Raw genomic sequence first — 16,301 nt, 5'->3', positions numbered from 1 at the left:
TTGGTACAGAGACAGACAGATAGACCAATGGAATAGAATTGAAGACCCAGAAATGAACCTACACACCTATGGTCACTTGATTTTTGACAAAGGAGCCAAAACCATCCAATGGAAAAAAGATAGCATTTTCAGCAAATGGTGCTGGTTCAACTGGAGGTCAACATGTAGAAGAGTGCAGATCGATCCATTCTTATCACCCTGTACAAAGCTTAAGTCCAAGTAGATCAAGTACCTCCACATCAAACCAGACACACTCAAACTAATAGAAGAAAAACTAGGGAAGCATCTGGAACACATGGGCACTGGAGAAAGTTTCCTGAACAAAACACCAATGGCTTATGCTCTAAGATCAAGAATCGACAAATGGGCTCTCATAAAACTGCAAAGCTTCTGTAAGGCAAAGGACACCGTTGTTAGGACAAAACGGCAACCAACAGATTGGGAAAAGATCTTTATCAATCCTACAACTGATAGAGGGCTTATATCCAAAATATACAAAGAACTCAAGAAGTTATACTGCAGGGAGTCAAATAACTCTATCAAAAAATGGGGTTCAGAGCTAAACAAGGAATTCACAGCTGAAGAATGTCAAATGGCTGAGAGACACCTAAAGAAATGTTCAACATCTTTAGTCATAAGGGAAATGCAAATCAAAACAACCTTGAGATTTCACCTCACACCAGTGAGAATGGCTAAGATCAAAAACTGAGGTGACAGCTAATGCTGGTGAGGATGTGGAGAAAGAGGAACACTATTCCATTGTTGGTGGGATTGCAGACTGGTACAACCATTCTGCAAATCAGTCTGGAGATCCCTCAGAAAATTGGACATTGAACTACCTGAGGACCCAGCTATACCTCTCTTGGGCATATACCCAAAAGAGCCTCAACATATAAAAGAGACACGTGCTCCACTATGTTAATCGCAGCCTTATTTATGATAGCCAGGAGCTGGAAAGAACCCAGATGCCCTTCAACAGAGGAATGGATACAGAAAATGTGGTACATCTACACAATGGAATATTACTCAGCTATCAAAAACAATGACTTTATGAAATTCATAGGCAAATGGATGGAACTGGAAAATATAATCCTGAGTGAGGTAACCCAATCACAGAAAAACACACATGGTATGCAATCATTGATAAGTGGCTATTAGCCCAAATGCTTGAATTGCCCTAGATGCACAGAACACATGAAACTCAAGACGGATGATAAAAATGCGAATGCTTCACTCCTTCTTTAAAAGGGGATCAAGAATACCCTTGGCAGGGAATAGGGAGGCAAAGATTAAAACAGAGGCAGAAGGAACACCCATTCAGAGCCTGCCCCACATACATATACAGCCACCCAACTAGACAAGATGGATGAAGCAAAGAAGTGCAGGCTGACAGGAACTGGATGTAGATTGCTCCTGAGAGACACAGCCAGAATACAGCAAATACATAGGCGGATTCCAGCAGCAAATCACTGAACTGAGATTGGAACCCCTGTTGGTGGAATCAGAGAAAGGACTGGAAGAGCTTGAGGGGGCTCGAGACCCCGTATGAACAACAATGCCAACCAACCTTGTTCAACCCGCTTTCTTATAGCACCCAGGACTGAGTCAGGAGTGGCACTTCCCCTACCGTTGGGGCCTTCTACACCAATCAATAATTAATTAATAACATGAACTAATGGTCAAAAGATAAAATTAAGAAAGTACATTAAAAACTAAAACAGGCTAATTTTATGGAGGTGTAATCTCTTGTTTCCCTCTTCTCATAGAACACTAGCTTGTGTCAAGGTGACAAGAATAAAACTAACTAGTTTGTGTCAAGTTGTCAAGAATAAAACTAGCCAACACAGAATCTTGGCCATTTTCTCAGTTAACAGTATAGTTAAGTCATGGGGAGACAGGAAGGTATTTCTGGAGAGTGTTGGTCAGATATGGGTTGAGATGTCTTGATACTCATATATATGAAACACCAATATGGCCTCTCTGTTAGAGTGAGTGAATATAGGGACCAGTGCATATTTTCCTGACCTCTGAATATAGTTGTCACAAGCATGCTTGGTGATTGGCATGGCATCTCCTCAGTTGCCTTGGGTAGTAAGATAAGAACTATGATGGTTAATAAGAAAGTTTGAAACATCTCATTTCCCCTTGCATCACAAGATGCCCTGCAAAAGCTCATCTCCAAATAAAGAAATATTCTTCAAAATCCACAAGAATCACAGCTCACAAATGAATGCATATATAAATAAACCATTGCTCATCAAGGAAGGGGATGGGTTTGAAATCGCACAATTTTGTCATTCTTAGAGGAGTCATGGGTCTGGAATGAATAGTTTTCAGTAGTCTGTTTACTTGTTTTGCAATGCTGGGGTCAAACCCGGGGCTTGTTAGGCAAAGGCTGTATCAGTGACCTCTGCTCCCATTCTGGTTCATGTTACAACAAGACAGGTACTGGGAAATGGCAATGAACTCTGGATGACTCCACCAGGAAGTTGCAGCAACTCTGTGCTGCGATGTCTATCTCTGCGGACAGCTGACCAAGGTGATCTCCAGTTCATACCATGCGATCCCTCGGTTTGAGAAGCGAAGAGGTTCTTTATGGGGACAGGGTTAGGGGGATGTTGACCTGAAAACCGGGAAAGGGAATAACAATCAAAATGTAAATAAGAAATACTCAAGTTAGTAAAGAAAAAAAAAAAGGCAGCTTACTGATGTAATACCAAGGCTATTGAAAGAACTTTACACTTTTCATATGATAGCTCGTTGCACGCTTCTACACAATGGCTAAGGACACAAACCCTGGCTGAGCTACAGGTGGCAGAATGGTCAGTTACAACTTGGACTCTGTTGTCTCAACAGTGAGTGAGGCCAGACATCTACCTGCAAGATCGACCCTTCGTGGGGTTGAAGGGCCGAGGATATTATGCAAGCCGCTTTAGCCTGACCCTTCGGTCACCTTGCCTGCTGGTTCTGTGCCTGTCCCTTGACTCTTCCCTGTGGCTGGTGACCACTTCTTGTGACTTTATGGAGGTGGAGGAAGCATCCCGAAGTTGACTCTGGGATGAGTTAGTGTGGTATCTGGCAGTTTGTTGTAATGGTGACTGCTTGAAACACAGTTGGGTTGAGCCTATAAAGGCAAACTCTCCCACTGTGCAAAGCTTCCAGTGTTATACCTAATCTGGTAAAATTGTAGTCTCACTATTGTTAAAAAAAAGTTAGGTTAAGATAGATGTTAGTGCAGTAAGGAAATGTCCTGTACGCACATGTTTTTATTTTATGAATTTATGTATTTTATGAACATAGAGAAAAAAGAGCATGTGGAAAGTTAATAAGTAAACAATTAACGATAAGATGGAGCATATTAGGTAGTTTGTTTAGGAAACCCACGATAAAATATCTTTCAGGCCCATGGAGGGCACGTAGTGCTGATGCCTGACTAGGTACCTTTCACTCCCAACTGTTTTAATTTCTAGAGTTAAGGTCTGTATGAAGATTGTATATTAACTTCCAATTTCCTTTGTTTTAGGGTCTCCATGTGACCCCGGTTTCCTTCTGGCCTATGTTCCCCTCAATGTGATGGTATTGCATGTGGGACAGGCATAAGAACTGGTGAAGTTGAACAAACTCAAACCCTGGGAATCTCAGAGATTTGAGAATGCCAGGAGTGGAGCCTACCCATCTCTGTACCTGGCTCTGGAACACATAACCAGGACATCCCACTGAGAGGACCATGGGCACTCAGTCAAGTAGCTGGAGTTATTTTCCATGCTATCGAGATGTCTAGGTAACCTTGAGACTTCAGCCAATGAAGTTCCCTTTCTGGGTATTCCTTCCCCCAAAAGGTATATAATCCCTGGTTGACCCCAAATAAAGTGTGTGCATTCACAACCACCATCAAATAAAGCAACTGTGAACAAGCAAGGATCGTCTCTGAGAACTGCTTTGTTAATGACTGCCATGGCAAAGGCTTTTTTGCCTTAAAGAGCCACATCTAAAACTCCTAAGGACGGCTTTCTTTCCTCCAGCCTCTCCAGAACTCTCTGCACTCATTTCTAGAGAGGGGAAACAGCCATTGGACTCCCCTCCAGGTTCCTGACTCCCCCTGCTGGCAGTATACCAGCGGTGCCTGGGTACCCAGAGAGGAAACTGGGAACTCCTGTGGACTCCCCATTTCAGACTTTGCTCTGCTTCCTCTCTGTGGCATGCCAGCGGCCCTTGGTTACACCCCCCCCCCACCCCTGGTAGAGAGGCAGGATGTAGCCCTATATGCAATCTCTCTCACAAGATTATAAGCACCTCCTAGATCCATCCAGGTAACATCCAATTTTATTTACACGTGAAGTTGTCTCTGGTCAGTTTCTGCACATCTTGGGTTTTGTGCATTATGCAAGAGGATGGGAAAAGAAAGTGGACGTTCTAGGGCTGGCATCTGGAGAAGGTGCAGAGTTAGTCTATTGTCTCTAAGGAAAATAAAAAGCTCATAGGAACAACACACAATAGGCTATATAAGATGAAGCCATGTTCCAGAGCTCTGCCACTCTGGAGGTTTTTTGGAGTCAGCCTGGGATAACAACAGATCTCTCCCTTCCACACCGGTGTGTGAGTTATTTTGGCAAACACATCATTTTCCTACCAGTAATCCCTGCTGTAAGTTGTCTTTATTATGTTGCAATATGTTCCCCTGTATGCCTGATCTCCCCAGGACTTTTATAATGAAATAGTATTGGATTTTATCAAAGGCATTTTGGTATCTAATGAGATGATCAAATGGCCTTTATCTTTCAGTGTTCTTTAAATAGTACATGACGTTTATTGGTTTTTGTATGTTGAACTATCCCTGCATCTCTGGGATGAAGCCTACCTGATCATGGTGGATGATTTCCTGGTGTGTTATTGGATTTGGTTTGTGACATTTTATCGGGCAGTTTTACAACTGTGTTCATGAGGGAAATTGGTCTGTAATTCTCTTTCGTTGTTGAATCTTTGTGTGTTTTGGGTATCAGTATGACTGTGACCTCAAAAATATCAATTGGGTGCCATTCCTTCTGTTTCTATTTTGTAGAATAAATTGAAGAATATTGGCATTCACTCTTCTTTGGAAGGCTGCTAGAATTCTGTGCTAAAACTCTCAGGTGTAATTCTAATACGAGTCTCTATTGAGAAGTAAGTGCAGGGCCTTTATATGTTACTTTCTCTTTTTCACTTTTTCGCTTGCAGCTTTTATTATTCTTCCTTAGTTCTGTATGTTTAGTGTTTTTATTATTATGTGCTGAGAGGGCTTCTTTTTCTGATTTAACCTATTTAGTATTATTTGTGCTTCTTGTATCTTTTTTTAAAAAAAGCTTTATTATCTACACAGTGTTCTGCCTGCACATATACCTACAGGACAGAAGAGGGCGCCAGATCTCATTGCAGATGGTTATGAGCCACCATGTGGTTGTTGGGAATTGAACTCAGGACCTCTGGAAGAGCAGTCAGTGCTCTTAACGGCTGAGCTATCTCTCCAGCCCCCACTTCTTGTAACTTTATAGGCATCTCCTTTAGATTAGAAAACATTTCTCCTAAGATTTTGTTGAAAACATTTCTGCATCTTTGAACTGGGATTCATCCTCTTCCTCTATTCTACTCTTCTTAGGTTTGTTCTTTTCATAGTGTCCCAGATTTTCTAAGTGTTTTGTGTCATGATGTTTTTAGATTTTACGTTTCTTATACTGTATCTTCAATGCCTGAGATTCTTTCTTCCAACTTTTGTATTCTGTTGGTGAAGTTTGCTCTGTAATTCTTGCTCAAATTACTATGTTTTTCATTTCCAGAATTCCCTCAGGTTGCGTTATCTTTTGAAATTAATTAAAAATTATTGATTCTTTGCAATTTTCACATCATGTGCCACAATCTGACTCAAATTCCCGTCTCTTCATATCTGCCTTTACAACTTACCCTCTTTAAAAAAAAAAACAAAGAAAACAAAACATCAACATCAAAAAACACAAAAAAGAAAAAAAATCTTGTCATGGAAGTTGTAATGTGTCATAGTGTCACATAGTATACCCTCTATCCATACATCTTTCCTTGCAGATGTTCACTGGGATGCTCATTGGTCTGGTTCGAGGCCTCTGGCTTATGCTATATCATCAACACTAGATCCTCACCAGGGCGCTTGGCTATCCTGTTGTTGCCCTCAGTTGTGGAGATCCTGCTTCTTTGGATCTGCAGGACTTCCGGCCCCTTCATGTGTTCTAGCAGTTCATGGAGTAGCTGTTGGGGTGGGGTAATATGTAGTTTTTGGATCTGAGCTTGGGTAGTTGCTGACTTGGGCAGACAACCAACTCTCCAGCATGCTTTACCACCAGTATTAGCTCTCCAGCACTGCCCAATTTGCTCACCCAATGCTGTAGCTGGCAAGGAGCAGGCCAGCTCTCCTAGACTCGTTACCTCAGGGCCAGCTCTCCTACTTACCCTAGGTAGCAAGGGACAAGATTGGGGAGGGAATCTCTTCGCTTGCCCATGACAGTACATGGTAGATGAAGGATGGCGTCAGAACTCCTGAATTCATGCCTTCGGGGGCATCTAACTCAGGGTCAGCTGTATTGTATTACCCAGGTAAGGCGCAGGGCCTACTCTCCTGAGTGCTGCAGATGGTGAGGAGCAGGGCCAGCTCTCCTGCTCATGTGACCCTGGGGCCAGTTCTCCCACCTGCCAGAGGGAGTAGAATGCAAGGGGGTGCAGGGAGGGCATCTCTGTCTTACCCATATCACCATACAACAGATGAAGGGTGGGTCCAGCTATCCTGTGTTCATGCCCTCAGGCCACCTTGCTCATATCCCCTTCACCAGGGCCAGCTCTACTGTTCTGCCCAGTGTGGTGGTGGTGGTGGTGATGTGGGGGTGAAGGTGTGGAGCCTGGTTTTATAAGTGCTGCAGCCAGTGATGGGCAGGGCCAGCTCTGAACAGTCCACTGACATCAACATGGTCCTAGGCCACAGCCCAGACCAGGGATGTCCACCTGGCCTTTGATGGTAACATGGAGCCACAGACATTTGTAGAGACCCACTGCTGCTGCAGGCCCAAGGAAATAGACATATTCTGGGTGGTAGCAAGAGCCAGGATCTCTCTATGGCCTCAGTGGCAGCACAGGCTACCTCTATCAGACTGTTCATCACTACCCTTGCCTCTCCAGCACTGTTTCTCTTCACTGTCCACACACACAGCTCTGCCTTTCCTTCTCTGCCATCTCTCCACTACTTATTTGCTCATATTACTTATTGCTGGGCCTCTGGGTATCTTCACCCCCACCTACACCTTTCCTCAATTTTTCTAAGAGATTTATTCATCTCCTCCGATTGTTAGTTTGTGCTTTCTTGGATTTCTTTAAGAGATTTATCCATTTCCTCTTGAAGGACCTCTACTATCTTCACTTAGTTGGTTTTAGAGTCATTTCCTTGTGCATCAACTATGCTGGAATATTCAAGACCTGCTGTGGTAGGTTAGCTGGGCTCTGGAGGAGACATATTGCCCTGTCTGTTATTGTTTGTGGTTTTTATTATAATATTTTTATTGATTATTTGGGAATTTTATGTCATGAACCCTGAGCACCCTCACTTCCCAGTCTTCTTAGGTCTGCCCCTGTACCCTTGGGATGCCCCCTCAAAACTGAAAAAAAGAAGAAGAAAAGTAATTAAGTTCAATTTGTGTTGCCCATGTACTCATTGGGACATGGTCAAACTCCTGGTGGCCTCCCCATAAAGAAACCAGAACCCTTCTCCATCTGTACCCTTGCCAGAAGCCATTAGTTCTGGAGAGCTATACTTTATCCTTATCACAATATTTAAGAGTTCTCTTCCATAGCTTTTTATCTAGGCTGCTACTTTTTGGGAGCTATTGGTAGGAGGAGGAAATGTCTCAGAAAACTTCTAGGTTCCTGGCAACATCCTGGAGCACAGACATCCACACACACAGTTCCTGGTATCAGCATGCGGCATTGACAACATGCTCTCCTGTGGCAGTAAAGACCACAGACATCACTCTGGCTTCCTCTGCTGCATGGACCACAGTCACCATCACAACACTCATCAGCAGCACAGGGGAAGGAAATCAACATTGTTCTCAGCATTAGCATAGCTCATGGACATCAATAGGGGGCCAGACCACATCACAAAACAAGTCTCAACAGATACAAGAAAGTTAGAATAACCCCCTGTATCATATCAGACCACTTCTGATTATAGCTGGATTTCAACAACAGCACAGACATCAGAAAGCCTAAAAACACAGAAACAGAACAACCCTGAATGACTACAGGGTCAAGGCAGAAATAAAGAAATTAAAGACTTCCCAGAATTCAATGAAAATGAATGCACAAAATACCCAAACTTATGGGATGCAATGAAAACAGTGCTAAGAGTTCATAGCACTAAGTGCTTCCATAAAGAAATTGGATTCTGAACATCTATGCTCCAAATGCAAGGGAACCCACTCACACAATAATAGTGGGAGACTTCAACAGCCCATTCTCAGCAATGCACAGATCATGGAAACAGAAACTAAACAGATACATAGTGAAATTAACAGAAGCTATGAACCAAACAAATTTAACAGATATCTATAGGACATTTCATCCTAAAACAAAAGAATATACCTTCTCAGCACCTCATGGTACCTTCTCCAAAATTGACCATATAATCAATCACAAAACAGGCCTCAACAGATATAAGAAGATTGAAATAATCCCGTGGATCCTATTAGATCACCATGGACTACAGCAGGTCTTCAATAACAGCAAAAACAACAAAAAGCCCACATACACATGGAAGCTGAACAATGTTCTACTCAATGATAACTCTGTGTGGGTTTAAACCACACAAAGACCCTTTAACAACAGAGAACTTCAGATCAATCTCCCTTATGAATATCTATGCAAAAATACTCATTAAAATTCTCACAAACTGTATTCAAGAACACATCAAGATGATCATCTATCATAATCAAGTAGGCTTCATACCAGGGATGCAGGGATGGTTCAATATATAGAAATTTTCATCAATATAATTCACTATATAAACAAACTCAAATGGAAAAAAACCCACATGATCATCTCATTAGATGCTGAGAAAATATTTGACAAAATTCAACATCCCTTCATGGTAAAAGTCTTGGAAAAATCAGAAATTCAAGGCCCATACCTAAACATAGTGAAAGCAATGTACAGCAAACCAGTAGCCAAAATCAAACTAAATGGAGAGAAACTTGAAGCAATCCCACTAAAATCAGGGACTGGACAAGGCTGCCCACTCTCTCCCTACCTATTCAATATAGTTCTTGAAGTCTAGCCAGAGCAATTAGAGAACAAAAAGAGGCCAAAGGGATACAAATTGGAAGGGATGAAGTCAAAATATCACTATTGTAGATGATACGATAGTATACTTAAGTAACCTCAAAAATTCCACCAGAGGAATCCTACAGCTGATAAACAACTTCAGCAAAGTGACTGGATATAAAATTAACTCAAACAAATCAGTAACCTTCCTCTACTCAAAGGATAAACAGGCTGAGAAAGAAATTAGGGAAATGACACCCTCCACAATAGTCACAAACAATATAAAATACCTTGGTGTGACTCTAACCAAGGAAGTGAAAGATCTGTATGACAAAAACTTCAAGTCTCTGAATAAAGAAACCAAAGATCCCAGAAGACGGAAAGATCTCCCATGGAAAGCAATATACAGATTCAATGCAATCCCCATCAAAATTCCAAATCAATTCTTAATAGAGTTAGAAAAGGCAATTTTCAAATTCATTTAGAATAGGAAAAAACCCAGGATAAGAAAAACTATTCTCAACCACAAATGAACTTCTGGGGCACTCACCATCCCTGACCTCAAGCAGTATTACAGAGCAATACTGATAAAACTGTATGGTATTGGTGCAGAGATAGGCAGATAGACCAGTGGAATAGAATTGAAGACCCAGAAATGAACCCACACACCTATGTTCATTTGATCCTTGGCAAAGGAAGTAAAACCACCCAGTGGAAAAAAGAGCATTTTCAACAAATGGTGCTGGTTCAACTGGAGGTCACCATGGAGAAGAATGCAAATAGACCCATTATTATCACCCTGTACAAAGCTCAAGTCCTAGTGGATCAAAGACTTCCACATAAAACCAGATACACCGAAACTAATAGAAGAGAGAGTGGAAGAACACATGGGCACTGGGGAAAATTTCCTGAACAGAACACCAATGCCTTATGCTCTAAGATCAACAATTGACAGATGGGACTTCATAAAATTGCAAAGCTTCTTATGTATGGCAAGGGACACTGTCAATAGGACAAAACAGCAACCAACAGATTGGGAAAAGATCTTTCCCAATCTTACATGAGATAGAGGGCTAATATCTATTATATACAAAAAAGTCAAGAAGTTAGACTGTGGAGAATCAAATAACCCTATTAAAAATGGGGTAGGGAACTAAACAAAGAATTCTCAACTGAGGAATATCAAATAGATTCAAAGGACCTAAAGAAATGTTCAACATCCTTCGTTGTCAGGGAAATGCAAATCCAAACAACCCTGAGATTCCACATCATGCCAGTCAGAATGGTTAAGATAAAAACCTCAGGTGACAGCAGATACTGGTGAGGATGTGGAGAAAGAGGAACACTCCTTCATTGTTGGTGGGATTGCAAACTGGTACAAGTACTCTGGAAATCAGTCTGGAGGTTCCCCAGAAAGTTGGATATAGTACTATCTGAGGACCCAGCTATACCACTCCATCCAAAAGATGCTCCAACATATAACACAGTCACATGCTCCACTATGTTCATAGCAGTCTTATTTATAAGAGCCAGAAGCTGGAAAAACCTAGATGTTTTTCAACAGAGGAATGGATACAGAAAATATAGTGCATCTACACAATGGAGTAAGCTTCATCCATTAAAAACAATGACTTCATGAAATTCTTAGGCCAATGGATGGAACTAGAAAATATTCTGAGTGAGGTAACCCAATCACAAAAGAACACACGTGGTATGCACTCACTGATAGGTGGATATTAGCCTAAAAGCTGGGTACTCAAGACACAATTTACAGACCACATGAAGCTCAAGAAGAAGGAAGACCGAAGTACAGATGCTTCAGTCCTTCTTAGAAGTGGGAACAAAATACTCACAGGAGGAAATATGGAGACAAAGTATGGAGCAGAGCTGAAAGAAAGGCTCTCCAGAAATTGTCCCACCTGGGGAATCCATCCAATATACAGTCACCAAACCCAGACAGTATTTCTGATGCCAAGAAGTGCATGCGGACAGGTGCCTGATATAACTGTCTCCTGAGAGGCTTTGTCAGAGCCTGACAAATACTGGGGCAGATGCTCACAGCCAACCCCTGGACTGAGAATGGGGTCCAGATGCAAAGACAAACATTAGGCAGAGCTCAGGGGGACTCTGAAGAAGACAGGGAGGAAGGTTTGTAGAGTCAGAGGGGTCAAGGACACAGAATCAACTAGGCAGGGGTCATAAGGGCTCACGGAGACTGAACAGGGATTCTTTTGCTTGCTTTTGGGACCCTTTCCTCTTAGTTGCCCCATCCAGCCTTTATATGAGGGTTTGTGTCTAGTCCTGCCACATCTTATTATGTCATGTCTGGTTGAATCCCTGGGAGATCTGCCATTTTCTGAAGAGAAATGGAAGAACAGCGGGGCAAGCGGAGAGGTGAGGTTGTGAGGAGGATTGGGAGAAATGGAAAGAAGGGAGACTGTGGTCAGGTTGTAGTGTATAAGAGGTGAAAGAATAAAAAGAAAGAAGAAAAAAAACCATAGGCATCCACAGTGCCTTTTAAAGAAAGGAGAGTTATGTTGAAACGACACACATTTTTACAATTGCTAATTTTAGAAAAAGAAGTGTTAGGAACGGGCAGTTTTGTTTAAACAGATCAAAGTGTACTAAAGATAATGAGGTCATACTCAAAGTCCAAACACTGTGTACTTTCTGAAGTTGCATTTATAGACCCTTGGAGCCCAAGCTTTCCAGTGTGTTTGTTCCCAGTGAGCCAATGGCTCTCTTCATTTTTCTGGGGATTTGGCTTTCTTGTTTGGTTTTTCTTTTTCTATGGAATCAGCACCATGTCAGAAGGAAGCTCCCACCTGGTCCCACTCCTCTACCAATTTTTGGCAATATTTTGCAAGTGGGTGTTAAAAATATCAGCAAATCTATGTGCATGGTAAGTGTGATTCGTTTCCTTTCAGTGCCTTTCTTTCTTTCTTTCTTTCTTTCTTTCTTTCTTTCTTTCTTTCTTTCTCTTTCCTTCCTTCTTTCTTTTCTTTCTTTCTTTCTTTTCTTTCTTTCTTTCTTTCTTTTCTTTCTTTCTTTCTTTCTTTACTTCTCTCTCTCTCTCTTTCTTTTCTTCTTCCTTTTTCTTAAAGAAAATTATTTATTTTATGTATGTGAGTACACTGTCACTGTCTTCAGACACACCAGAAGAGGGCACCAGATTCCATTACAGATGGTTGTGAGCCACCACGTGGTGGCTGGGGATTGAACTCAGGACCTCTGGAAGAATTGTCAGTGTTCTTAACCACTAAACCATCTCTAAACACCATCCCCCCATTAGTGGTTTTTTAATGAGTGAATTATACATCCTTAGAATAAATAATATGCGGTTCCAGACTGCATCAGATGTTACCAGGAGCCAAGCAAGAAGTTTTCTTTTAAGTGTAGGAATACAGGTTTACAGTAAGGCAAGGAAAGATATTTTAATATCACAGTGGCCACTTAGATAGATAGATAGATAGATGATAGATAGATAGATAGATAGATAGATAGATAGATAGATAAAGAGATAGATCCAGCGGCTTCCTTTAGGTTGGCAGTCTTGAGGTTTTATACAGGTGAAAAACAAAGACAAAGCTTGAGGTGTTTGCACAGCATGGTCTTATTGATCAGTGTAGAGGAAGCTTCTAGTTCTTCAGGATAGGGGACAATGCCTATTTGGTACAGAGGAAGCGGATTTCTTTTTGTGTTCAGGAAGTTGTTAAACTGCTCAGGGATAATCTCTTGGGATTCTGGATTGGTGCCTTAGTTCCCGGGAGATGACTGCCCTTGTTTAGAGGGTATTTTCTCCACAGAGTGAGCTTGCCTGTTCCTGGTTGTTTTAACATCGTTGTTGAAGGCTTCCGGGGTAACTATAAAGGCTCTGAGACAGGATCTTACGCTGATGGTTTCAATATTCAGGCAGGAGAATTAGCTTCTTAGGATAAACACTTGAATGCTTTTCTAGCCTGCACTCAGAGTCCAACAGAATCACACTTTAAGGTCAAGAAGACAGGTTACCACCTGAGGTCAGAGATGTATTTATTCTGTTTTAGTTACTCAGGCACCTGGAGGTCCAGCTTGAGAATGAAGGTGTGTGTGTGTGTGCATAACATGTACATGCATGCATATGTGTGTGGATACGTGTGTTTGAGTGTGGACACATATGTACTACAATCATCCCGTGGCAGTCAGAGGTGTCCTGCTTGTCACCTTATTTGAGACAGTGTTCTTTGTCAGTTATTGTGTATCTCAGCCTAGCTGGACTCGAGCTTCTGGGGATTCTCTAGTCTGTCTTCCTTCCTGTGGTGGGAACACTAGGATTGCATGTGTGCATGACAGTGCTCCGTTTTATGGAAGAACACTGAGTCCTTTATATACAGAACTATATTTCCAGCCCAAGAATGAAAACAAAAATTTTAATGCAAGTCCAAGTCTGTGCTCTGCATAGAGGTTGGAGGAGACAGGATCCAGGAAGTGTTTTGTGACAGTCAGGGGCAGCAGAATCCATGTTCACAATCTGTCCCAGGTCCCTTTCAGTCCATCAGTTATTCTCTGATGAACTGTAATGCAGGAGGGGCTGTGTTCAGTTACAAAACATATTAATTTATACCGTCTCAAGTCTACATTTTTTCTATAACGATTTGGAGTCAAGGACATAAGCAAGGTTTCAATAATTCTTAGAGTTCTCATTAAATTTTCCGGATAATGAGTCAATGACTTCTCTATCATTCATTCACATGGTGGCTGAAACATGAAGGGGTGACCAGAAATCCATCTTTTCTCTGAGACAGTCAGTCACCAGGGAACTCACTGCCTCCATAGGTTCTTCTTCCTGGGCTGGGAGCTCTGAATTAACTCATGGCCTGAGGCAAATCTTAAAATCTTTCTGAGCTTTACTTTGTATTTCTCTAACATATCATTATATATTATGTAATATAATATATATTATATATTCAGCAATGGGAGTTGACTGTTTTTGCATTAAACAGCAGTGGATGGCTGCTTGGTATCAGATACTATGCATGTGGCTGATTATAAGAGAGATTACAATATATAAAACCCTGTAGAAGGGATAGCCTGGATAGCAGGCATGTCCAACTTGCTTTGTTCTCAATGCTGTTAGAACTCACAACTGTCAGTGTATGGATGGCATAGAGAAGGGATGGCGGGAGATGACTACTAGTGTACAGCGTGGTGACTGAGAGAAATACCATAAACTCAGGAAGAGAAGCACAGTGTCCATTGTAAGAGTAGGCAGGAGTAGAAATCTGATGCAAATGTAGGTTTATCAGAAAAGGTAAAAAATTTGAGTAAATATTATCACAGGCTGTGTTGCACTGGAGAACAGTAGTAACAGCAATGTTGGCAAGAGCACAGTGATAACGGCCATTTAAATGTCATATATTATGAAACTACTGCATGTAATGTTAGTGAGTTGGCAAATATTAAAATATCTGTGCAGTACGAATGAAAATATCACCCTCTCTGATCACTCTGCTCTGTTTTCAGCTAGCAAAAGAGTACGGGCCTGTGTTCACCATGTATCTGGGCATGAAGCCCACTGTGGTGCTGTATGGATATGAAGTATTGAAAGAAGCTCTGATTGACCGGGGAGAAGAGTTTTCTGATAAAATGCATTCGTCAATGCTCAGTAAAGTCAGCCAAGGGTTAGGTATGGCTCTTTGTTTGGACGTATCCAGGACTGTACAAGTGGCAATGAAGCTAAATAGGGAAGAAAACCGAGAAGCCAGAAGTGACTTTGTAAAAATTCAGAACAATTTAAAGGTAGCACATGAGACACACTTTCTTATATCATTTTTTTTTTTTGCAACCTTGGCTTTAGTCACCATTCGACTACTCTCTCCCATTCCTATTCCTATTACCGATTCCCTTCCTCTTCCCAGGAGCCCCATCTCTGCATGCACACATTACCTCCTCTTTTCACCTCCCCCTCTTAGATGTCTTCTGCCTCTCTTATGGGCTCTCTTCTTTCACATGTGTGTGTGCATGTGAAACACATGCATACAGACTTGCTCACACACACATCATACACAAATACAAGCACATAAACATATATCTCTAGGTTCTCTATAACAGAAAAAAATGTGGTATTTGTTTTTAAAAGTCTGGATTCTTTTACTTGAAATAATAATTTACACTTTCATGTAAATGTGACTTCATTTTCTTTATGTTTGCATAAATCTTGACTAACGTGTATTAGTAGATTTTAGTGGCCTTTGGTGTGATATGTGTACACAGACACAGCATCCATTAGTGAATTTGGCTCCTCTATCCCCTCTTGACACAAAGAACTATAAGAAACTGAGAAATGTTGAGAGTGGAGAGGTTGTTTTATCCAGGAAACTAATTCAACCGCTTGGAAATGTTTTTGAAACTTTAGTGCAGATGTTTCTCAAGTCACAATGAGATTATATCCCAGCAAACCCATCTAGGCTAAAACTAGACTAAGTTGAAAGCATAGTTACAATAATTAACCTATAAATCACCACAGCCTCACATAGCACTGCACGGCAGTGCTTGTCTTTCAAGGTTGCATGGCTGATTAGGCCATCTGGCATGCTGCCCAAGATTAGGAGGGTGTATTATTACACATGTCAATAACCTTAGAAAGGAGGAATATTCAATATCCTCCTTTACACTGATCGGGTAGCTCCTTTCTAACTCATAAGCAGACAAGCCACAGGTTGAAACTGTGCTAAATGGAGAAATTAACTGTCTATCAGTTATTGGTTTTTAGAGATGGTATAAAGCTCTCCAGTCTTCTGATGGAGAACTGAGTTCTGGAAAAAGTGACAAGGAATCTTTTGCTGCTCTGTATCATTCTCTAAAATTTTCTTGACAAGTTTATTTTTTTTATGGGTTTATCTTCCTTTAGTATCACATTTTTTTCTGGAGCTGAGGACTGAACCCAGGTACTTGCACTTGCTAGGCAAGCGCTCTACCACTGAGCTAAATCCTCAACCCCATTGTTCCAGTTT

The 16,301-nt window shown here is 41.4% G+C and overlaps 1 protein-coding gene across 2 annotated transcripts in view; it reads left to right on the top strand.

Annotated features, from left to right (window-relative positions):
- The first annotated feature begins 2,434 nt into the window (after positions 1-2,434).
- Positions 2,435-16,301, top strand: part of Cyp2c22 (cytochrome P450, family 2, subfamily c, polypeptide 22) — a 39,625-nt gene continuing 25,758 nt past the window's right edge. The window contains exons 1-3 of one of the 2 annotated variants that reach the window (NM_138512.2): positions 2,435-2,445; positions 12,041-12,211; positions 14,812-14,974. In NM_138512.2, coding sequence (NP_612521.2) covers positions 12,044-12,211; positions 14,812-14,974 — 331 coding nt within the window. In that variant the 5' untranslated portion in view covers positions 2,435-2,445; positions 12,041-12,043. Of the gene's footprint in view, positions 2,446-11,999; positions 12,212-14,811; positions 14,975-16,301 lie in introns of those variants that run through there. The other variant, XM_039090531.1, reaches the window with a different exon arrangement.

This window comes from Rattus norvegicus, chromosome 1 (genome assembly GCF_036323735.1).
Source record: "Rattus norvegicus strain BN/NHsdMcwi chromosome 1, GRCr8, whole genome shotgun sequence".
In the NCBI taxonomy this organism is placed as follows: Eukaryota; Metazoa; Chordata; class Mammalia; order Rodentia; family Muridae; genus Rattus; species Rattus norvegicus.
The sequence above is the reverse complement of the archived record's forward strand: the minus strand, read 5'-3'. Positions and strand labels throughout refer to the sequence as shown.